At 43.8% G+C, this 25,971-nt stretch overlaps 1 protein-coding gene across 1 annotated transcript in view; it reads left to right on the top strand.

Moving 5' to 3' along the window:
- Positions 1 to 25,971, top strand: part of LY75 (lymphocyte antigen 75) — a 162,471-nt gene that overhangs the window by 52,916 nt on the left and 83,584 nt on the right. Inside the window, exons 4-6 of the mRNA XM_068245642.1 lie at positions 1,937 to 2,101; positions 23,821 to 23,931; positions 25,459 to 25,602. Coding sequence (XP_068101743.1) covers positions 1,937 to 2,101; positions 23,821 to 23,931; positions 25,459 to 25,602 — 420 coding nt within the window. The remainder of the gene's footprint in view (positions 1 to 1,936; positions 2,102 to 23,820; positions 23,932 to 25,458; positions 25,603 to 25,971) is intronic.

The following is a 25,971-nucleotide window of genomic DNA, read 5'->3' as shown; positions in this document are numbered from 1 at the left end:
CGAATATTGTTAAAAATACGCTTCCGCGCATGCGCAACAAGGCTATTGTCCTTGCACCAACTGCAGATTTTCAAAATCTCCTGATATAGGAGTCTGGCTTGTCAAGGTGTTCCATGATGTGCGCCAGGCTGACATTGATGGTGTCCTCCACGGACCTGTTAGCCTTGTGGGCAAATTGGTTGGGTAATGGGCAGATGATAATGTTAGAAGGAAAATGGAGACAAGCAGGTGTTGGTATTGTTCAGTGTAATATAATGAGGTTGATTATATTGGTACATGAAGTTATGGACAGATTGTACTTATTACTGCATTAGAAACCTCAGCAGGGAACCAGTGACAGGCAGGTGACAGCGATGGGCAGTGTAATACTGTACATATGAGGTTGATTATAATGGTTCATGAAGCTATGTGCAGATAGTACTTATTACTGCATTAGAGACCTCAGCATTAGGCAGATTGTCATGATAGATACACAACTGGGTACCACTCATCTCCACTACAAATAGGAAAAAGAGGCTACAATTTGCACAAGCTCACCAAAATTAAACAATTGAAGACTGGAAAAATGTTGCCTGGTCTGATGAGTCTCGATAGTCAGAATTTGGAGTAAACAAAATCAGAACATGGATCCATCATGCCTTGTTACCACTGTGTTGGCTGGTGGTGGTGGTATAAGTGTGTGGGGGCTGTTTTCTTGGCACACTTTAGGCCCCTTAGTGCCAATTGGGGATCATTTAAATGCCACGGGCTACCTGAGCATTGTTTCTGACCATGTCCATCCCTTCATGACCACTATGTACCCATCCTCTGATGGCTACTTCCAGCAGGATAAGGCACCATGTCACAAAGCTCGATTCATTTCAACATGACAATGAGTTCACTGTACTAAAATGGCCCCCACAGTCACCAGATCTCATCCCAATAGAGCATCTTTGGGATGTGATGGAACGGGAGCTTTATGCCCTGGATGTGCATCCTACAAATCTCCATCAACTGCAAGTTGCTATCCTATCAATATGGGCCAACATTTCTAAAGAATGCTTTCAGCACCTTGTTGAATCAATGCCATGTAGAATTAAGGCAGTTCTGATGGGGAAAGGGGGTAAACCACCATATTAGTATGGAAGTGACTACAGTGTGACCCTCAGTGATAAGAAATTCCAACTATAAAATACTTTCCTAGCAGAAAACGGCTTCTGAGAGCAAGAAAGAGATAAAAAGGGGAATTTCTTATCAGTGAGGGTCACACTGTAGTCACTTCCTGTCTGAGTCAGGACTGAGTCAGCCACTTACATACCTGATATTTAACTCTTTCAGGCAGAGAAAGAAAAAAGGAACACAGCATAGTTATTTGTGTGCTAGGCACTGTACATACACATGTCTATCTCATCATGTCATATGTCACTTCGGGTATCCTTTAAACAATACCAGTTGCCTGGCAGTGTTGCTCATCTCTTTGACTACAGTAGTGTCTGAATCACACACCTGAAACAAGCATGCAGCTAATCTTGTCAGACTTCAGCCAGAAACCTCTGATCTGCATGCTTGCTCAGGGTCTATGGCTAAAATTATTGGAGGCAGAAGATCAGCAGGACAGCCAGGCAATGTGCACTGTTTAAAAGGAATGAAATATGTCCACCTCTATATCTATCTTTTTTCAAAGTCCAGAGTGGAGGGGGAGGGAACGGCAATAATCTCCTTGCAGGAAGTGATGCCACAGATTAAGGAGTAATATTCAGGAAGTGGGTCAGAGGTAGACAAGGAAAACTGTTGGCAATAAGATCTTACAGACATCAATGGATCTTTGAACAGATATACAATTTTGCTGATTGTTCGGTTGGGTCAGATAATCTTATGTTTATAGAGTGCTTGAATCTTTGTTACAATGTCCCTTTCCATTGTATTAATTAGTTTTTTTCCCTTTTTTCTCTTTAAGTAAATGGTTGTACCGGCAGCTGGACGCTGAACTCCACACTGCAGCACTGCTACCAGCTGAATAAACAGAGCGCCCTCACGTGGAAGGAGGCTTACATGGCTTGTAAAAGCCAAGAGGCAGATTTGCTGAGCATTTCCAGTGAGGAGGAGCTGATGTATATCACAGGTAAGACCATTCAGCCCCTCACCCCCTTGTTTTAGCTGTATGTAATTCTTTAAAGGGACTCCGAGCAGTGCAGAAACTATGGAAAGATGCATATCATTTTAAAGCTCTCTTTCTCCTCTTTTCAATGATATATAAACCGCTGCCCTACGCCTTTTAGTTTTCGCTATTTTCGCGATTGAAATTGCCGCGGCCGCAATTTCAATCGCGAAAATAGAGAAAACTAAAAGGCGTAGGGCAACGATTTAGATGTCGTCAGAAAGAGGAGAAAGAGAGCTTTAAAATGATATCCATCTTGCCATAGTTACTTGTATTACACAGGCCGACTTTTTCTGCTGTATGGAGCTGCTGACACTGGGGAAAGTGTCGTCCTGTGTAATACAAGTAACTATAGAAAGATGGATATCATTTTAAAGCTCTCTTTCTCCTCTTTATGGCGACACCTAAATCGTCGCCCTACGCCTTTTAGTTTTCTCTATTTTCGCGACTGAAATCGCGGCCACGGCAATTTCAATTGCGAAAATAGCGAAAACTAAAAGGCGTAGGGCGGCGGTTTATATATCATCGGAAAGAGGAGAAAGAGAGCTTTAAAATGATATGCATCCTTCCATAGTTTCTGCACTGCTCGGAGTCCCTTTAAATTGTGCTTGTTTTATTTAACTTCCCTAACGTTAAAGTGTACCTGAGACAAATAGTTATAAAAGATTTATACATACCTGGGGCTTCCTCCAGCCCCCTCCGCACCAATCACTCATACACCACATGGAGAAGACAGAGGTCTGCAGTCCCCAGGGGCATGGCGGATTAGGTAAGCAGCTGCCGCTACACACCGGGGGGGGGGGGGGGGGGGGGGGTCAGGAGAGGAGGCAAGCAAGGGAAGCCGTCACTAGAGGAAGCCGCATGGAGAAGACAGAGATCTGCAGTCCCCAGGGGCATGGCGGATTAGGTATGCAGCTGCCGCTACACACCGGGGGGGAGGGGGGGGGTAGTCAGGAGAGGAGGCAAGCGAGGGGAACTGTCACTAGAGGAAGCCGCATGGAGAAGACTGAGGTCTGCAGTCCCCAGGGGCTTGGCGGATTAGGTAAGCAGCTGCTGCTACACACCGGGGGTGGTGGGGGGTCAGGAGAGGAGGCAAGCGAGGTGAGCCGTCATTAGAGGAAGCCACGTGGAGAAGACAGAGGTCTGCAGTCCCCAGGGGCATGGCGGATTAGGTAAGCGGCTGCCACTGCACACCTGTGGGGGAGGAGGGGCCAGGAGAGGGAGCAAAGGCAAGCGGGGAGAGACAGGATGACACATTGGGGAGACAGGAGGATACGGGAGGACAATATCTAGGAGACAGGAGGACACGAAGGACCCATGGGAGAGACAGGAGGACACATGGGGGAGTCAGGAGAACACATGGAGGACACATAAGGGACACAGGAGGACAGCATTTGGGGAAGAACATGTACAAGACTTATGGTTAGGTAGAAGAAAAAGCACTGTGCACCAGGGTGGTATGCTCTCTGAGGAAGGGGTCTCTGAGGAAGCAAGCTGCTTATCCTTCGAAGCAGCTGTTAGGCCATCAGTTACCCTCTGTTGTTTCGCTGTCTGTATGTGATTTTGATGGAATAAATCTTCAAGCATACCGCTTTGGTGCACAGCGTTTTTTCTTCTACCTAACCACTGGAATTCAGCAAGCTAGATGCACATTGCGGCTGAACAATCAAGGTCACACTATCCACAGCCAACATTGAGTGCTACTTTTACTTTTTTTATACAGGTACAAGACGCTCCTGGAACATGGATGCACAAGGTTTATTATTTATAGTTTTCACTCTGGTTTTTGCCTTCTAAACCTAGGTGCGTCTTGTATTCTGGTGCGTCTTATATGGTGGAAAATACGCTATACGGAAGTTTTTAGTATGCAATTTTAAGTTTCTGCTCACTACAACTGGTTTCATAAACATGAAACAACTATTCTATAGACAAGGTCTTTTTGATTTTTTTTGATGATAGTGTTTTTAATTTACAGGAATTGCTCTATTTGATCATTGTGTGGATTAAGTTAATTTGTGCGGTCTCGCATGAAGTCTGAGACAATCAGATATGATTAGTGGTTATGACATCTGAAGTAGGTTTCTAGAATTTGTGTTCTCGGCAATGATTGTTTTTTAGAGAACACTCAATACGGGCCCTTTTCCACTAGCAATCGCAATCACAAATGCCAGCGATTGCGATTTTTCATTAATTCTGTTATGCGATTGCGATTTGTGATTTTCATTTGCATTGCATTATCATTATAAAAATCGCTCCAGCAAGCGATTGCGATTTGCGATTAGCGATTTCCAAATCGAATCACTGTAGTGGAAAATACTTCTCGTGATTTCTATGATAAAGTAACAACTCTAGCGATTTAAAAATCACTAGCGATTTGCGATTTTGCGATTCAGCAATCACAATCGTTCTAGTGGAAAAGGGCCCTACATGTCACGTTCTATGCACAAGCTTATAGAGCTGCCGCGAGCGGAATATGAAGTCCACGAATTGTATAGAAAGCCACACAAATGGTGCTGTGATCGTGAATAGTTAGTTAGTAAATCTAATAAACGACTTGCCTATTTTTTTTATCTAGTGCTGACCTTTTCCACAGCTCTTTTACTCCCTTGTTCCTCGGAGGAGCTCACAACTTATTTCCTAATCCCTACCATAGCCGTATACCCATAGTATTCTAGGGCCAATTTATGGGAAAGCCAATCAACTTATCTATATGTTTTTGGACTGTGGGAGGAAACCGGAGTGCTCGGAGGAACCCCACGCAGACATGGAAAGAACATAAACCTTGTGCAGATAGTGCAAGGGTGCTATCTGCTAAGATACAGTATACTTTCCTTGCATTGTAGTTATTATATACTCTTGTCACTAACTATCCCTTGCAGGGGCTCACAATTTAATCGCCACCATAGTCGTATGTCCATAGTAGTCTACGGCCTATTTAGGGGTAAGCCAATTAACTTATCTGTACATTTTTAAGGAAACCTGAGAGCCCGGAGGAAACCCATGCAGAACATATAAACCTTGTTCAGATAGTGAGAGAGTGCTATCTGCTAAGCTACAGTATACTTTTCCTGCACTGCCTGTGCAACACGGAAAGCATTTTGTAGTTTACAGCCCCAATACACATTCCATTACTACCTTGGTTAATAAGCAACTGCAGAATCTAAGAAAGTACCAGTAAGTTTATATTTATTGTTGTTATTGTATTGTATTATTGTACTCCACAGTGTATTTATAACCATCATAAATCTATCTTCTTCTCACATGGTGCAGCACATTGGAATATGAACGTCAGTTCATTTATAGGCCTGTTCATAAAGCTAGGTAAAAAATGCATTTTTAATGGCATAATATGCCATCATTGTATGTATAAATTCTCCACAAGAATATTATGGTAAACCAGGCCTAAGGCTCTTTCCATAAGCAGCGCACTGCGTGGATGTGCACGCCAACGGCCGCCTGCCCCCCTGTCCCCGTCCTCCTGCTGTCGGCTACACATGCATAGTAGCCAAAAAAACACGGACAAGAGGATGACGCAGGGACAGGTTTTATTATAGAGGATGCTTGGGAAGCCATACAGGAGCACGCAGTCACAAGCCCCGCCCACTCTTTAATCTCATCCAGATTTTAACCACTTTATCCACAAGTCAGTAGATATACGTCCTCTGTGATGCTGAGTACACACGTTGCGTTCGCGCATCGAATGCGCCGCTCGATTCCCGACGATTCGATTATTTTCGAGCATTTCCGAGCGCATTTCGATGATTTATAAGTCGAATGCCATGTAAAGTATGGCAAATCGACCTAACGATCCATTGACCCGCGAATCGGACATGTTGGAAATAAACGAATCGACGGGAATCGAGCGGCGCATCGACGGGAATCGAGTGCGGGAACGCATTGTGTGTACCCAGCATAACTTCACCTAAACCACAAGTCAGTAGATATACGTCTTGTAGCAGAAGCAGTGCTGTGCAGCATTGGGCTTGCTCCTGTGCACATTTCTGGCACTATCTAATTGGTGAATGGGAATATGTTTCCTGAGCTAATGAGATTGATTTTTACTATTAAAAATACTTTTCTCATTTCATAGTGAAAAATACACTCTGTAGCATTATTTCGGAATCCAATATCTTCACCATAAATTGTGACCGGAACATTATGTAAGTTTTGTGATAAGCAGTAAGAATAGCCAAACAAAATTTGTGTTTTTTATCTACAGTAGCACTTTTTATTTTTAAACTGGAATTGGTAAAACTGAGAAATAAATGATTTTTCAATTTTTTTCTTTGTTTTCCATTGAATTTCATAGAAAACAAAATTGTTTGATGGAAAAAAAATGGCATACAATGAAAGCCTAGCTTGTCTTGAAAAAAAACAATATTTATTTTATTTCTTTGTCGTAAGTAGGGATAAAGTTATTTCTGATTAAATAAGGACATAGCTAAACTGTCAAAACTGCTCTGGTCCATAATTGGGGAAAAAAGGTCTGGATGCGAAGTGGTTAATCACAACCATCACTTTCAAAGATTGGGTTGGAAATTCTCCCACTGGTCTTAGGGCCCGTTTCCACTTGTGCGGTGTGAATTAGTCGTGGACAACGCAAAACAAATTCGCACGCGGATGCAAATTTTACCGTAAATTCGCAGGCGTTTTCGCATATGTTAGTAAGTATATGAATTTAACCATGTCAGTGCCTGTGTGCTTTTACATTGATTTTATGCGAAAACGCCAGCCAATTTGCGGTGAAATTCGCATGCGAATTTCCTATTAAATACATTGTATGCGAATCATGACGTTTCCAACACCATAAACCAGTCAGAGAGGTTAGCAACTATCAGAGGAAAATTGCCCCACATTGCTGTAGTTTAACAAAAATATTTTTAAATTGGTTTCCAGGCTCTTGATGGGAAAATTGCTTTTGTGAAGGCTTGGAGGATCCCCACTCCTGTCATTAGGCCATTGGATGTGTCTACTTTTTGGAGTGTAAACAGACATCATAGGATTGCACGTTACCAGTAGTAAAATGGGGACTCCAGTAGATTGTCTTCATAAATGGCAGCCAGTGATGAGCGCAAGGCTGTGGAGTCGGAGCAATTTTTGGCTACCTGGAGTTTGAGTCGCATGATTTTTTCACCCACTCTATAGCCTTGCAAGGGTTGTAGATGTTCAGAACCGAGAATAATACAGGATACATAAATCCCCGTACCCCCCCCTACTCCCCTCCCCCCCTCCCCCTCTGTCATCTCTGGGTAGAACCACCATGCGTTAGTGATCAAGATATATCAAGTCGACCCAACGAACCCTGCATCTTCTCCAAAAGGTACCACTTAGTATAGGTGAAGTGTTCCATTAATTCCCTTATTTCCAAGTCCGAGTAAGATGACAGGATATAGAGCTTCCATTTTTTTAAAGAAACTGCTGTTTTTTTTTGTCTTTGTGTATTATAGCCTCTAGCTTGTCCTGGTAAAATAGATGGTTTAGTTCCTCTTTTACATCCCAAACCCCGGGTGCACTGGGGTATATCCATTTATTAAAGATCACCTTGCGTGCTGCAATAATTATGAGGTGAGCTAGTTTGCTTGGGCCAGGTGAGCGCTGATTGCCTGTGTCTGTGGTTTGGGAGCTAGATTCAAGATAATTGAATAAGAGTAAAAGCGGTGACATTTCTAAATTGGTTTTACACACTAGTTTAATGAAAGCAAGTACCTCTTTCCAGAATTTAATAATTACCGGACATAACCACAGACAATGAAAGAGATCAGCATCTTGCAGGGAGCATTTGGGACACCTCGGGGAATAATATGAAGGAGGAGAGTGATATTTGATATTATAGGCATATTTTGCCCTATGAATTAATTTTAGCAGAGATTCTCTCCATGTGTCCCCTGGGATGAGTTTATGGACTAGTCTATAGCCTTCCAAGATCTTATCCTCTCCAGTCCTACGAGGGCCAAAGTCCTCACACATTTTTGACACAGCTCAAATTAATTGATGGTACTGAATCCATAAAGGCGTGGTCCATCAGGTAGAACACATTCCACTTTTTCTCAGTCCATCCTAAACACTGGCATGGATCTGGCCCTCCAGGACTGGAGTTTGACACCTGTGCTCTAGGTCCTCTGTCGTGATATTCTTACCCCATTTTGACAGGTTTCTCCGGGCTTTTATTTGTAAATTGATCTCCTGCAATCTAGCGTGTATTTCTGATAATAATTGGGATATATGAGGAGCCAGAAACCTGTCAAAAGAATCCAACATAGCTATGTTAGATATAATCTTTGTTTTGCTCATTACATACGATCTTAATTGGCCGTAGTACAAGAAATGATTTTTTGGTAAGTTAAATTTGTTTCTTACTTCTTGAAAGGTCATAAGTCTCCCCCCTCGCACATCACAGAGGTGCCCCAAACACCCCATTCCCCTTTCTTGCCAAAAGAGAAAACCTCCATGCGATAAACTAGCTGGGAAACCTGGGTGGCCCCATAATGGCATATATTTGGAGATCTGTTGAGGGACAGAGTATATCTTCCTTAAAGCTCTCCATGCCATTACTGTGTCCTTGATTACTCTGCTATTCTTTAATTTTGGTGGCATATATCTCTGGGGTGTGTGGAGTAGTCCAGTCAGTGACCAGGGTTCAGAGAAAGATGCCTCCAATGCATAGTTAGAGTAAATACTGGTTTTGTGTAGCCAGTCCCTCACATGTCGGGTGAGGCAAGCCAGGTTATAACGTCGAATGTCAGGTATCGCCAATCCTCCCCAATCCCTGGGCAAAAATAGTTCTGAGAGAGCTATCCTTGTTTTTTTGTTTTTCCATAGGAACCTATTGAATGCTCTATTTAAATCTTGGATATCCAGGTGTTTCAGTAATAAGGGAATTGTCTGAAGTGGGTATAATAGTCTCCCAACGGTTACTGACTTAATTAACGCTGCTCTACCCATTAAATTAATTAGTAGATTCTCCCAGTTTAGTAGTTGGCGTTTCAGATCTGCGATCAATGGGGTATAATTTAGTGAATATAGGAGATTGGGATCTTTATGAATTTTTATGCCCAAAATGTGCAAAACCTTCATCTTCGTAGAGGTAGGATGGGAAGCGCCAGATTATATCTTGGCCTCTAGGTATTTGCGGAGAGAACATTAGCTGTATAGGAGCATGGTCGGAAATGACCAGGTCTAGAATTTCTGCCGAATGTATCTGTGACATAAGCAAGGGTGTTATCAAAAAGTAGTCGAGACGCGACCAAATATTATGGGGGGATGAGTAAAACGTAAACTCCTCTCCATCTGGGTGTAATGCTCTCCAGCTGTCACATAAAGAAATATATTCATTAAAGATTTGTGATTTAGTAAATGTCAAGTTGCTGGCTGGTGTTTTCCTGGACCTGTCTTCATGAACATTACTAATAGCATTAAAATCTCCTCCCTGAATTATCTTAGCGTTACCCATCATTAAGATTTCAGACATCAGTTCTGTGAAAAAAAGACTTATCAGCTTCATTTGGTGCATAAACATTAAAAATGATCACTTCCTCACCGGCTAGACGTAACTTGATCCATTGCCATCGCCCTTCCTTATCAGATTTATTTTCAATGACCTCGCCCTGTAGAGATTTGCGGAGTAATATCAGCACTCCAGACTTGCGCCCCTGAGATTCTGACCCATAAACTTGACCCACCCAAGATTTACGCATAAATTTAAACTGGTTTTCCATCAGATGGCTCTCCTGTAAAAGAGTTATATAGGTTTTAAATTTTTTAAGGTGGCGCAACACTATTGACCGTTTCCCTGGTGACCGAAGACCTTTAACATTCCACGAAGTGACTCGTAGAGTCATATCAGTGCCCGGCTACGGATCAAGTTATGTTGTAATATACTTAACACATACATTTTAGAGATACCAGATACCCAGAGATGACAGGGCCCTCCCAACTCCCTCCCCCTTAAATGGGAACTTCAGCCTAAACAAACATACTGTCATTAAGTTACATTAGTTATGTTAATTAGAATAGATAGGTAATATATTTTTTTACCCACCCTGTTTTAAAAGAACAGGCAAATGTTTGTGATTCATGGGGGCTGCCATCTTTGTCATGGGGGCAGCCATCTTTTTGGTTAAAAGGAGGTGACAAGGAGCAGGAGACACAGTTCCAACTGTCCTGTGTCCTGATAACCCCTCCCAGCTGCACACGCTAGGCTTCAAATGTCAATTTCAAAATGTAAAAAAAAAAAAAATTTGCACCAAAACAGCAGAACGAGAGCAACAACATCAGAAATCCCATCATGCTTTGCACAGCATCAGTGGAAAAAAGCCCGGGCAGTTGTCTTCTGTGCAGCTAAAAATGAGGCTTGGATAAGAGAAACAAAGTTCTGATGCTGTGAAACTGTTAAAGAAACACCAGGACTTTTTAGTGCTGCTGAGTCGATTTTTAGTCCGGAGGTTCACTTTAACTCTAACCCCAGTGCTACATAGGAAAAAAAAGTGGGAGCTAATCTGCCACCCCCACCCAACCCTCCCCCCCCCCCCCCCCCCACTCGTCCTGTTTGGTGCCAATTGGGCGTAACAATACTGGGGAAAAAAACAAATTAAGAAAAAGATAAACAAAAACACAGTTGCTTGACTTCTCTTCTTCCCTGGATGATTTCCTCATCCCTGTGACTCCATAACCGATCCACCATCCAGTTGTGAACTTTGGCTATAACCGTATAGAAGTTTCTTTATGTTGGCCGATGTAGCTTCAAAACATTTTTTAAACTGAGCTCTCCTCACCAAGTGGCGGGAAAGCGTCATGACCAGTTATTATGCCATTGTGGATTCTATAAGTTGCAATGGCAGCGCCCCCTGCCAAAATGTGCCTTTAGGTAAAGTGCAAACATCGATTCAGGTCGGATCAGTATTATCAGTGCGGAGAAATGACAAAGCCTCTTTAACTGTATGAAAAGTATGAGTGGTTTCAGTGTCATCAGTAACTCTTAGTATCGCTGGATATTGAAGTGCAAACTTCCACCTTTTTTGAATGCAAAGTGCACATGCTGGGTTAAAGGCTTGGCGCTTCTTAGACACTTGCACCGAATAATCATTAAAGATGCGAATCTGCGTGCCTTGGCGCTAAAGGGGATGGTCTAGTTCCCTATAAGCACGTAGTAGTTCATTTTTTTCAGCGAAATCCAGATATCTGGCTAGGACTAGCTGGTTGGGGGGGTGTTTATCTGTTGCAGCTCTCAGGGGGCTTTGCATTCCCGCTTGGAAGCCCAGCATTTTGGGGAGAGTGGATGCACAAAAGTCACGCAGAGCTTGTGCAGTCATGGATTCAGGGAGTCCCACCACTCTGAGGTTATTGCGTCGCGAACGGTTTTCTAGGTCCTGCAATTTCTCTCGCATCTGTTTATGCTCTTCTCTGAGCTGTTTATTCCCCCTCTCTTCCCCTGCTCTTTCATCTTCGATTTTTTGTATACGAGACTCGGCATGATCTAAGCGTTGGCAGTGAGCTTGCAATGTGCCGTGTACAGCTTTAAGGGAGTGATCTATGGCGGCTTGTATGGAGGCATTGAGCTCTGGAGCCAGTTTTTCTACCACCGCTGCTGCCAGCTTTTGGTAATTTATGCCCCCGCTTTCCCTCTCACCTTGAATCCCTGCATGTGGCTCATCTTCTGAGTCCCAAGCGGCTGGCTGTTGTGTATCCCGAACAGGGGATAGTTGTGCGGGCAGTGTGGGTGAGGGATTGGCGGCCATCTTGGGAGTGGCTTCCTCCTCCGTGTTCGGCTGCTGCTTGCGGGTTGATCGCGTTAAGTAGCGATCCATGGAGCGGATCTCCGTCGGCTGGTGGCTCCTGTCTGCCTTTCGAGGCAGCGACAGGAAAGTGGGGTCGCTTTAGTTGCTGCAGCGGGCACTTTAAGGCGGCTCGGTCAGCGAAGCTCCGCTCTCAGCCTCTTACCATCCAGGCGCCGGAACCGGAAGTTGATTTGGAGTTGATTTTTGTACTGGCTTCTCAGCCCTGGATAAGAGGACAGTTTGTGACCTGATGCCATAGATGAGCTCTGATAGGAAAGTTGATCTGTGTGTCACTTGTTGTCTTTAGCTATTCCGGTTTCTGATGCATTCCCTATCCTCACTGGCTCTGCTTGGGATGTTCTGGCTTCTACTGGGTCTCATCTGCAGTTTTTTTTCAGTGTGTGGCTCCTCAGTCAGGGCAACTGTTGATGGTCACAGGCCTCCACCATCTGCCGGAGGAAATGAAGAGCTGCAGGCAGTCAGATCTCGCCAAGTTGGTCATGAAGGAGAGCTAACTTCACACTTTGCCCTGGTGCTTCTGGTTGTTGACTTATGTCCTGGTTACTCACTTTAACTACTTTTTAGTATTTGCATGCTTTCATAACCATCCAACCAGGATATCAACCAAGTCTGTCTGCCACCTGTTTCATCCTTCTGACTGATCTCACACTACACCTTGACTTGTCTCAATACCACTGATTTATTTGGTGGGACAATCCTTTCAGGGCAAACAATCTTTTTCGTGATATTGCGTAACATCGTTTAACAAAAATGTATTAGTCGATGTTTCACGACGCAGGCCACCTGTGGCAATCATTCATTTTTAAACTAAAGTTGAAGAGAAATCGAGAGCCCAATATGGTGTAGTATGTCAAAATTGATTGGATAAATGAAACAGTGAGATGGTAATACTCACAAACACGGGTTACCACCTAGGTAACCACTCATTAGGCAGGTGAGGAGATTAGACCTGTCCTCACTCAGGATTAAGAAGTCGCTCTCTGTAGATAGGAAGAAAGGAGGTAGATCACCCCTCCACCTGAGGTGGACTCAAATATATTGGTAGGTGAACAGAGGCGCCAAAAGGATAAAAGTACATAAAATTTTTAAAAAATTGCTGGGAGGAAGTGGTGGACTCACCTCCGTTAAAGCAGACACCAAGAACTGTAAATATATAGATATACACAAACAGAGGTGCTCTGCTTGCTATAACTGAATTGCTGTTGTTTATCCCCTGCTTATTGCCTGAAGAAGTGGGCTGTGCCCGCGAAACGCGTTGCATCTTTGGGGTATTTTCAATAAATGTGTAGATCTATATATTTACAGTCCTTGGTGTCTGCTTTAACCTCTTGAGGACTGCAGGGCTAAACCCCCCTAGTGACCAAGCAATTTTTAGTTTAAAAGGCCACTGCAGCTTTAAGGCTAAGCTGCAGGGCCGCACAACATAGCACACGAGTGATCCCCCCCTTTTCTCCCCACCAACAGAGCTCTCTGTTGGTGGGGTCTGATTGCTCCCCCCATGTTTATTTTTTTTTTAATAAATATTTGTGTTGCCGCTTTTAAAAAAAAAAAAAACCCTCTTCCTTTAAATCCCTTCCCTCCCTCGCTCCCTCCCTCCCCACAGCCGGCCAATTACGGCGATCGGCTGTCATAGGCTTCTGCCTATGAGAGCCGATCGCTCTCTTGTCCCCCAGGGGGACAGCCGTGTCACACGGCTGTCCCCAGTGCAGCGCTGCTGCTGATCGCAGCACTGCACAGAGTAAATAGACGGCGTGATCGCCGTCTAACAGTCTCCCGAGCGGCAATAGCCGCTCGGAGACTGAAGGCGGGGCGGAGCTCCGCCCCCCAAGCAGGAGATGCGCGCGCAGCCTGCGCGCGATCTCCTGCAAAACAGAGCCCCAGGACTTTACACCAATTGGCATTAGGCGGTCCTGGGGCTGCCGCCGCGGCCACGCCTGCCGGCGTGACGCGGTCGGCAAGAGGTTAACGGAGGCGAGTCCACCACGTCCTCCCAGCAATTTTTTAAAAATTTTATGTACTTTTATCCTTCTGGCGCCTCTGTTCACCTACCAATATATTCATTTTTAAACGACCGCCATTTTGGATCATATCCCAGAGGATCATGCTGATCCTTGTTGACTTTCACGGTAATTTGCTGCGATCATCTAAACGATCGGTTACATGAGTCTGTTTCCGCGATTGCCAGTGATGCTCGCAGATTCGGCCAGACGGATTGGGGAACAATCGTTCGGTGGAAATCTCTGATCCATCTAGCCGTGGGCATAGCTTTAGTGATGCACATTTTTATTTTGTATTATTATTTTTTTTTTTTTTACTAGTTTTCAGCTTGGAAGTGTTTCTAAGGGACCTATCCTGGGTTTCCAAGGGACCTATCCTGCTGCAATCTCCATAGTACAATTTTTGTAGCATCTTGGACACATGCTGTACATTGCTGTGCTGGAACCATGTTGCACTGCACTCTGAGTGAAAGCCCCACAAGAATATCATTTCGTTGCGATGATATTGTCTATTGCAATGCTGTAAACTTTGTATGAAAGGGCTGTTCGGTGATCTAAATGCTTAACCACTTGAGGACCGCAGTGTTAACCCCCCCCCCCCCCCCCCCCCCAAAGACCAGGCCATTTTTTACTTAATTGACCACTGCAGCTTTAAGGCATAGTTGCAGGGTCGCGCAACTCAGCACGCAAGTGATTTCCCCCCCTTTTCTCCCCACCAACAGAGCTTCCTGTTGATGGGGTCTGATTACCCCCACAGTGTTTAATTTTTCCAGTTAAAATATAGAGTTTGGGATATACTCCTCGTATAAGACTACCCCTCATCCAACGCACACCATATAAAAATTAAAAATAAAAATCATATACTGGTGCTATGTATGAACATATACTGGTGCTGTACTGTATGTGGTACCCAGTATATAACAATATAGGTGACTGACTGGTTGGATTGGTCAACTCTCCCGAAGCAGATTGGTCAGCTCTCCCTGTTTATCAGAGCGGTATGGAAGAATAGATTGCGCTGTGCCCATAAAACATGCCTCTTTCACCCTTCTGGCCCGCCCTTGTATCTTATTTACCTCCTTCTCTGCCTTCACTACAGTCACCAGCAGCGAGATCTGAGAGGCGGTAGCAGGATAGGGCGTATCACCCGGCATCAGTGACACCCGGCATATAAGACGACCCCTGACTTTTCAGAAGATTTTCAAGGGTTAAAACGTAGTCTTATACGCCAGAATATACAGTAATACATGTGGCTATTTATTTATTTTTCTAAAATCCCTCCCTCCCCAGCCAGCCAGCCAATCACGACTATCGGCTGTCATAGGCTTCAGCCTATGAGAGCTGATCACTCTCCTGTGTCCCAGGGGGAGAGCAGTGTCACACAGCTGTCCCCAGTACAGCGCTGCTGTAGATCGCAGCGCTGTACAGCCCTATTAGTCTCGCCGCTGGGAGACTACCAAGCAGGAGATGCGTGCGCAGCGGCGTGCGCGATCTCCTGCAGGAGCCGGCCCCAGGAATTCACGCCAATTGGCGTTAGGCGGTCTTGAGATAGTTAAGGGAAGGGGTCAAATGATTGATATTCGCCATGTAATTTGCTCATATTGTCTGATCCACAATCGGCCTGCATGTAATCATCTTTACTACAGGCATGAAAAAAAAAACCGACTGCACCAACTGCCATTATCTACAACCATGTCCATAAGAATGCGATAGGCTAAAAGGTTATTTTTTTTTTTGCTGGCTACTTAGACTAAAAGGTTATTTTTTTTTATAGATACATATGTACAGTGGGAGGTACTGGTTGCTTGGCAGTTGGAAACCGCCATTATTTCCCACAATGCAACAAGGCTCACACAGTGTGGTGTCAGGAACTAGGTCCTGACATTACACTGGGTGGGGGTTCACCCAGTGGCGTAGCTAAGGAGTTGTGGGCCCCGATGCAAGTTTTACACTAGGGCCCCCCAAGCACTCTATACATAACAATTGATACGCCGCACCAAAACCTGCCAATGGCAACTACAGTGTCAGAGGTGCAAGAAGGGGATGGGGGACAGTGTGTTAATAATTACCACTATTCAAAGCATCTGTAGAAGTGATTATTATGAGCACAGGACCAATAGAGAGCTAATACTGCATTTGAGGGAGAGCCCTTGGGGCCCCTCTGGCCCAAGGGCCCCGATGCGGTCGCAACCTCTGCAACCCCTATTGCTACGCCCCTGGGTTCACCTCAATATCAGCCACACAATGATGATCTATTTAAGAAAAGATAAAGATTTTTCATGGAAAAAGTGGTATCAGCTACTGATTGGGATAGTTAAATCCTTGGTTACAATTCCTCTTTAACTAGATTGAATACATTTTACCCACATGCAGAATCGCATTCGATGTAAGTGCCCATGTTAAATAATAGGGGTCATTCACATTAAAATGCTCTTCCTGCATGCGAGTAAAAAAACTTGCAGAATAATATCTCACACAGTGTGCTCTCAGCTGAACATGGATGATGCGTGCGCTAAAATGCGCAATGAAAAATTAAAGGGATACAAAGTAAATCGTACCTCCATTTTCAGCGTAATGTATTGGAAGCTGTGACACTTGTGTGATAGAATAGTATATACCTGGTGGAGGAGTACAGCTCACGCAGTGAAGGGCGGAGCTCTGGCCTACAGCAGTGCGTTGTGCATAAGGGTCATGTGGTGCTGTAAGGTAACAGGGTGGTGATGGGGCCTTTGTTTGTTGTGAGGGGAAGTAGTTACAATAGAGACTTTTGTAGTGACAAGCTGCAGATACTGTACAAAGCAGTGTGTGTTATTTCCTGAGGCTGAATCTCTTCTACAGAAGCCAGCCACTTAGAATGGAATGTACTCTTATTTGAACTTTGGCATCTAATTTATGTACGGACTGTAGACTTTAGTCAGCAGCATTGTCTGTGAATGTTAGTTGTGCATTGGCTGTGAGTACAGGTGTCCTCTAATATCCTGAGCTGTATGCTTGTTATGTGGGAGTTACAAGGTGATGCCTCCTCCTCTTCCTCCCCTCTCTCTCTCTCTCTGCACAGGACAGAATAGGCCACTTAACCTTTTAAGATTTCAGGATGTGAATTCCACACCCTATTTTGGATTCCTGTGCATTCCAGGATGTAAAATTTACGTCCTGTAGTTAAAATGCTGCAGAGCGTTCCCGCACGCTCCCGCGCTCGTGCATACGTTTAGGCCTCATTCACATTTTACGCATTGCCGTCTGGTCCGGAGGCCGACACGCACGAATGTCAGAAGTACATAGACTGCACTGTCTGATGTTCACACTGCATGCGTTCTGTACCAGTGCGGTGTGCGAATGCATACTGCATGCATTTTTTAGCAAAACGCGCAGCTGACCCATTCACTACAGTGAATGGGATCAGCCACGCTACACATGCAAACGCAGATGGTGTGCGATCATACGCGTTGCGTTCTGATTGCACAGCCATCTGCATGTAATAATGATAGGGCCTCAACAGTGAATACCGGTACGTTCTGCTCATTCATGAAAACAAGAAAAAAAGTATTAAAGTGACAGTGTTTCTCTCCAACCCCTAAAATAAAATATTAACCTAACTAATGAACCCCTTGTGCTACCTATACTTAGCCCTAAGATTAGTGGACACCTGTATTGGCTACCGCTTGTAGCGATTGTGCGCGATCGCTAGGGCGACACCTCTAGTACCCAACACTGTTGCTGTGCTGTTGCCTAGCTTTGTATCTGTACAGTACTGGGGTCACCAAACTGTGTGCCATAGCGATCGGATCAAATCGCTACAAAAGCACAAGCTGGCGATAATGGTACGCCACATTGCCAACAAGTGATGAAATTTGGCATGTAGGGCATTATATTAACCGGGAAAAACAAGTAAAATATTTTGAGATGTTTTACATCTGTGGCACTTGTCATGTGAAATATATGTAAAAAAAATATTTTTTGTACTTTATTTTACAGGGTAAAGCTTTCCTGGCCAGGAGCTTTTTGTTCCCAAAAGCAGATGCCATCTTAATATAGCTTTTAAGGACAACTCAGGTGAGAAGAATATGGAAGCTGCCATATTTATTTCCTTTTAAACAATACCAGTTGCCTGGCAGCCCTGAGGTCTATTTGGCTGCAGTAGTGTCTGAATAACACCAGAAACAAGCATGCACCTGATCTTGTCAGATCTGATAATGTCAGAAACACCTGATCTGCATATGCTTGTTCAGGGTCTATGGTTAAAAGTATTATGCTAGGTGCACACCATGCAATTTTCTGGCAGATTTACCTGCCAGATCGATTATTTCAAACATGTCCGATCTGAATTCCGATCATTTTTTAAATAGTTTTTTGATCGTTTTTTTTCAATTGATTTTCATTCAGTTCTATGAACATTGATAAAAATAAGATTAAAAAATGATCGGAAAATCAAAAAATCGATCGAAATTCATGTTGAAAATAATTGATCTGGCAGGTAAATCTGACAGAAAATTGTATGGTGTGTACCTAGCATTAAAGGCCCAGGATCAGCAGGATAGCCAGGTAACTGGTATTTAAAAGAGAATAAATATGGCAGCCTCCATATCTGTCTCGCTTCAATTGACCTTTAAAATTCCTAAGTGTTGGCAGTGATGAGAGGCCTTTTATGTTAAATATTTTCAATCAAAAGATTGTAATATGCAAATCAGAGGAGTTGGAGTCTTTGGAGTTGGAGTCGGAGGATTTTTGTACTGACTCCACAGCCCTGGTTCAGGTCTGCTTTCATTCAGTTGTGGCAGTGCGGTGGGCAGTATATATAGTTTAGTTTCGTTTCCTCACATTCTGCTCATGATTCCCGTCAGTGGCAGCCGGCTGCGCTGTGTAAACTCCAAGGTCAGGCTCAAGAAGTTTTAAGTAACAGATTAGATCAGCGGGACTTTCCGTTCTGGGTGTTTTATAAATAGAAATATTCAATCCTGAAAACTACGGTGTAGACTAAAAGAAAGCAAGACCTACATAAAGCTGGCCATACACTTCAGATATCCGAGACATGGGCCCCTATTCCATTCATTTTTTCTCCCAAGTTTTTCATCTTCTGTATAAAATAAATTTGTTGCGCTCTGCAGATGAAAACGTACCAAAAAGTTGGTGAAAAAGTACTATAAAAATTATTCTGAGTATTTTCCTGCTTGCTCATGACTTAAAGGGACCCTGAGTGCTAAAAATAAGCAGAATCTGGATTTACCCAGGTCTTCCCCCAGCCCCCTGTAGCCCGTGAGGTCCCCCGGCATCGTCTGGGTCCCTTCCGTGGTCCCGCGGGTGGCTCCGTTAACCTGGAGACATTGGCTGAAGTGCTTCTTGAAAGACTGAACTGCGCATTCTGCGCCTGTTGCTTACAGCAATGGGCGTGTGATCCCGCTGGTTGTGCGGATGGGCGGCGCATGCGCAACTTCAGTTGGCAGGTTAACTGAGCCACCAGCGGGACCACATAGGGGACCTAGAGGACGGTGAGGGACATTTGGGGCCACAGGGTGAGGGTGTGCGTGGGGGGGGGGGGGGGTGGTAGAGACTGATGGAAGCCCCCCAGTAAGTCTAGATTCCTTTTATATTTAGTGTCCAGGGTCCCTTTTATTGATACGGTTTAAAATGATCACATAGGAGAAAACCTAGGATAAAAAGTGTAATGCATACAGGCCATGTCATCTGTTTATTGGGAAGTCCTCTCTCCAGAAACAGAGAATTGTTCCGTCCATCCATACGCACTGTGTGACAATCCCATTTGCCTACGTTTGAACGGGGGGGTTGTTACTCACCATAAATGAAACCGCAAGCCAGCTGTAATAGACATAGTCAATGTCTTCTATTTAGCCTGAACACATCAGCCGTGGTGTATTTGCATGAGGGACGTATCTGGGATGTGTTTACAAAGACATTGAGTATGTGGCTTGTTCAGATTTAAAGCGGAAGCAAACCAGGTAGAAGCATTTAATGCAGTGATAATATAATATACCCTATATTATCATTCTATCCTGAACATTTCTTGCAATGCATTTACCTGCATTATGGAGTTTCCCATAAGCCATGCCCCCTTAGGGCCTATACACAACTAGCTGCGTTGCCATTTTAGATTTGCAGGCGTTTTTTAAATCACAAAGCCTTCCTGAAAATAAAGCAAATTGAGAGGAGCTGTGCATAGTGGTGCAATGCAATTTTAGAAAGCAGCACTTTTTGTGCTTATTTAGTCAGTGTTTGCCCATCGTAAAATCTTTCCTCTCCCTGATTTACATTCTGACAATGATCACAGGGGGTGACCTCTTTAGTCCTGCCAGGTAATCTCTGTGGAATTTTTATTTACTGATAGTTGTAGGCACAGAGGGGAGATAATGCTCGCTTGGCAATTGGAAAAGGACGCTATTTCCCGCAATGCAACGAGGGTAACAGACAGGAAACGCTCAGGGCCATGGTCATGACATCACACTGGGAGTGGTTTCCCACAATATCAGCCATACAGACCCCCCTGATAATCTATTTGAGAAAAGGAATAGATTTCTCATGCGAAAGGGACTATCAGCCACTGATTCGGTTGAAGTTCAATTCTTGGTTAAAGTTCCTCTTTTTTAAAGTCTGGCCATATTACCCCATGCTTGTTTCAGGTTGATGATTCAGACACTACTCCAGCCAAAAATATCAGGATAACTGCCAGGCAATTGTCAATATGGCAGCCTCCATTACCTTCCCACTACAGGGTCCCTTTAACAGTTACTATTGGGAGTTTCAGGAAGCCAGTTGGTGGAGATCCAAAATAATGAAAACCGTTTTATGGCTGCAGTTATCACATTACTTGACTTAGTCATACAGCAAAGTAAATATACAAGATTGTTTCCTTACAGCTCGGTGTTAAAGCTGTATTTAACCTCTGATTTATTTAAAGCATTTTTTAGTCAATTCGAATACAAGCGGTCTCCTAATTGTAAACAGGGTCCATTCTGGGCAATCGTTTGTAAGTTGAATTTGTTTGTAAGTTGAGCCATGTCTGATGCACAGTGAAACACGGATATATGGTTCACTTTCAGACGAATCTGGATTTGGACATATAGCATGAGCAGTGTGCTTTGGTTGGTTTCAATGTGCTTTTAGCGTGCTTTATAATACTTATAACAGTTCATACCATACTGTGACATTTATCAACAAAAATATGTACAAAGACAGTTCTGTATGTTTCCTACATGAGACATAATCCATGATCAGGCAATCTGAGGATTACAAAACCGCAACTTTAAATCGGCAGGAGCAACCATACTATCCCAGGAAAAAAACAACATATATAAGTAGATAATTACTTGCTCTACTTACATAACATATGTACTGTACTGTCCACGTTTTGATTTCAGTGAATTTTATATAGTAAACAAAGAGAAAACTGTTCCAGGCATTTTACATCTTTACTGCCTCTGACTGAAGCCAATCCTGATGTAGTTTACTTTCTAATGCTGGGCATACATGGTTCATTTTATATTATCAATCGAGCCGCTGATGGCTCGATTGATAATATTCAACCTGTCTGATCACCGCGGCTGGTCGATACCACGCTCGATCCCCGCGGGCGGACAATGGTAGAAACGAAAGGCAGATAAGGAAGTGCCCTCGGGGACGAGTGGGGATCGATCCGCGCAGATGAGCGGTGACGCGCCGGCATGAGTGGCTGGCTCGATGCCGGCGCATAATCTAACCACGTATGCCCAGCATTACTCTTTCTTTTTCTCCTGCCTGAAATTGTGTATGCATTGCCAGCCCTCTCCTCACTGAGCGCTGGTCTAGAAAGTGCATTGTCAAATCTAGCTTGCTTTGTAGACACATATGCGCACACCTTCTGCAGAGGGGTATGGTATATTTCCCTTCTTAACCTTGTGTCACAGTGTCTTGGTGGGGTTGGTGAAGAGGACGCCTGGAAGAAGGGGGTGGGAGGATGGAGAATTAGGGGCAGCCTCCCAGGGCCCATTAGGGGCAATCTCTCAATATTTCATTTTCTACCTGCAGGTGATTTATATCCCTAAGCCTTGACTACTGCCTTAATAGCCACCGAAAATAGATTGAGGACCAAACACATTGCCTCCTGGCTGATGATGTTCACTGTTATTTGGTAGTTTAATACTTTGCTGCTTCAATATAGCTCCATTATTTCGTGTGCCGGTGTTTAAAATAAGTCTAGGATGGTTTAACCCAATGGTATTTATAGTTCTACTAATAAACAGGACTTAATAATCTTAATTTGACCATAATCTTATTTTGTGTTAAATATTAAAGAGACTCTGTAACAAAAATAGTTCCCCTGGGGGGTACTCGCCTTGGTAGGGGGAATCCTCTGGATCCTATCGAGGCTCCCCCCGTCCTCCTTGGTCCCACGGCGGTCTCGCTGCAGCTCACGGGACGCACAGCCGACAATTTGTCAGGCTGTGCAATATTTACATTTTCTGGCTCCAGCGGGGGCGCTGTTGCAGCTCTCCTCTCGGAAATAGGCCGAAATAGCCAATCTCTGTCGGGTCCGCTCTACTGCGCAGGCCCAGGAGAGCTATTTCCGAGCAGAGAGCCACTACTGCGCTGGAGCCGGGAAGGTAAATATTTACATCCTCGCTGTTCGGAGGGGCACAGCGAGACCGCCGTGGGATACAGGAGGATGGGGGAAGCCTCGATAAGATCCGGAGGCTACCCCAATTGAGGTGAGTACCCCCCAGGGGATTGTTTTTAGTTACAGATTCTCTTTAAACTAACCTCATACCGGAGTAAAAGCGTTATACTTTAATTCACTTTTTTTTTTATTGGTACCCAGTACTTGGGTGTGTTTTCTTAGCCCCATATGGGATTTATTACCTAGTTATAATTGAGTTATGCTATCGTCCTACTGCAGAGAAACTGATTTGTAGAGCCCTGGATTCTTAACCCTTAAAGTGAGAAGAAAGAAAAATGGGGAACACAGCCTAGTTGTGTGTAGGAGATATATTTATGTTATCATGTTCCATGTTACCTCAGGTAGGCTTCAATTTCACTGTTAAATTTTAAAGGGAACCCGAGGTGAGATGGATACGAAGGCTGCCATATTTATTTCCTTCTTAACAATGCCAGTCGCCTTGCAGCCCTGTTGATCTTCTGGTATGAGTATTGTCTTAGTCAAACCCTGAAACAAGCATATGGCTAATCCAGTAAAACTCGAGTCAGAGTACCTGATCTGCTGCATGCTTGTTCAGGGTCTAGGGATAAAAGTATTAGAGACCTAGGATCAGGAGGACAGCCAGGCAACTGGTATTGTTTAAAAGGAAATAATTATGTCCGCCTCCATATCTCTCTCGGGTTCCCTTTAATAGGGGTGATTTTCAAAAGCAGTCCTTAGACTCGGGATACAAATGTGGAGCATTAGAACTGAATGGGGCCACTCCCAGCGTGTTTAGCAGTGTTGTATTAAGGTCACACTTTTGGTACCGTAAGTAAAAACAGCACGTAGAGCTGCATGATGGTGTAGTGAATAGCGCTCTTGCCTCGAATCCCATCCAATGCACAGAGTTTGTATGTTCTCCCCGTATCTGCGTGGGTTTCCTCCGGGCACTCCGATTTCCTTCAACATCCCCAAAACCTACAGATCCGTTATTTGGCTTCCCCCTAAATTGCCCTAGCCTACGAAGGACATATGACTTTGATAGGGATTAAATTGTGAGCCCCTTAACTGAGTGACGAGACTATATAATCTGTGAAGTGCTGTGGAAAATGTTGGTGCTATATAAATAATAATAATATTAAAAAACAAAACATACAAACAACTTGTTATGGAAACAGACCAATATATTTATATATACGGTAATATCTGCATGCAACCTGCTCCATGCAGATATTTGTGGTAATAGCTGTAAATCTTCTCTTGCAGTTGCCATGGATCCTCCAGATTTCGTATGGCTTGGACTTAATCGTTTGGATAGTGCAGCAGGCTGGCAGTGGTCTGACAACAGCCCCTTGAGTTTTGTCAACTGGAGAGAAGGTAAGCAGCATCCAGTGCCCCTTCCTACCATGTGAATGATAAAGCTGGCCATACATTGCTCAGTTTATGCCCAGATTGACCATTATATAGATCCCTTTCTGATCGGACATGATAAGAGAGGGATCAGAGAGTAATCTATTGCTTGCCCAGAATACAAAGCAATGTCCAGTAGAGTACAGCATGAAATCATCCTGCAGTTGCATGCCAGGCTACCCACACTGCGGTCCTCAAGAGGTTAAATATAACAATCTGCCTAGTAACAGCTTAGTCATAACTGCTGATAACTTCCTGTAACCATGGATCTAATGCGAATTTTCACGCAAATAACACGAAAATTCGAGTTGCTATGTGTTGCCTATGCAAAGCATTGTACGTGAATCGTAATGATGCAGGACCTCAGATTTTTTTCATGTGTACGAATGCGTACGAAAATTTGTATTGAATGAATGGAAGCAGCCCCATTCACTACCATTGGTAACGCAAATTTTCTGAGAGAAAAATCTGACACAAAACGCACAAGTGGAAACCTAGCCTAACAGTGTCCGCCCCTCCTCTTCACCACGACCAGTGTTTTAAAATCAAACCTCTCCACTGGTGTGACTCCTGGCCCCGCCCGGTGCAGACTTGGCAATGTAGTGACATCACATGAAACAGGTGATGGTGGACACCGGAAAAGGCTAGGAAACCTCGCTGGCATAGAGGTGAGACTTTACACTGCACATGGAGGAAAGATGACACACACACGTGGGGGGTGGGTGGGTTTAGTTGCACCAGTCAAGTATTGCATTGGTCATGGCAATACTGAAGCCCCATGCTACCGAGATTTTCTCCGTCATTCCTGATCTATCCATTTGCTCAATTTGGACCAGCAATCAATCAAACTATTGATAGGGTGGCCATGTTGAGGCACAATTCAAAAGAACTATCGAATGGTAAGGTCCATCATGCCACAATATTAAGTGATGTATGGGCACCCTAAAGGATGCCACACACCATACAATTTTTTACAATTCAAGATGTACAATCCATTTTTTCTGATTGATTGTATCATTTGAAAAATCTGACCAATGTACCACACATGTGTTCACGTATTCTCCAATGATAAAAGAAAAAGATTTAAAACTATTAAAAAACAGCTTGCTTCTCTACATTATGAAAATTGTCAATCTACCACACACCATACAATCTTGCAAAAAAAAAAAAAAAATGATGAGAAATTTCCACAACTCCCGTTCAATAAAAATTGAAAAGGGCGGGAAATAATATTTTTTCTTTAGAAACGATCATTTTTATTAAATTGCTGTAAAATCGGATCATTTTATTGTATTGTGTGTGGCCACCTTAAGGCTTCTCTCTGGTACAGAGGTGGCCAGCACATGACCCGCTAGTTCCTTGTAGTGCAGTATTGTAGGATTTGTAGTTCCTGTGCTGCTAGTGGATAGCAGAGTATCATAGCTCGTACAGCAAAAACACTCTAATTTCATCTCTGCATTGATGGCTCCTAAATCTTCCCTCCTCCCCTTATAGGCATATCTGCCTTCACAGTCCTTGACGGCTTGAATTGTGGGAGATTACATGTGGCTTCTGGACAGTGGGAAGCATATCCGTGTGATGTGTCCTTACCATATATGTGCAAAAAGAGAGACAACAGCGCGGCATCAGATTCCACTGGTATGTATATAATACAGGTGCTGACTGTATAAATGGTAAACGAACACCCATCACCTAAATATTAGCAATTATTAAAGTGTTTAACCCCAGAAGAGCTTGTAGTCCCGTCCTGAAGATGAACAGCAACTCCTAGAAACTCCCCCGTACATAAATTCCATGTTCTTCCATGTTCTCCTCAGCTCCTAACACTGAAGCAAAAAAAAAAGCTTACGATGAATTGTATGTGTAGTACAGATAATTAATAGTAGCAAAGAAGAGTCTCATATTTTCAGGTATATAGCTATGTGTGTGTGTGTGTGTGTGTGTGTGTGTGTATATATACATATGTGTGTGTGTGTGTGTGTATATATACATATGTGTGTGTGTGTG

This window comes from Hyperolius riggenbachi, chromosome 7 (assembly GCF_040937935.1).
Source record: "Hyperolius riggenbachi isolate aHypRig1 chromosome 7, aHypRig1.pri, whole genome shotgun sequence".
Lineage (NCBI taxonomy): Eukaryota > Metazoa > Chordata > Amphibia > Anura > Hyperoliidae > Hyperolius > Hyperolius riggenbachi.
Note: the sequence above shows the minus strand (reverse complement) of the source record. Positions and strands in the feature narration are given on the sequence as shown.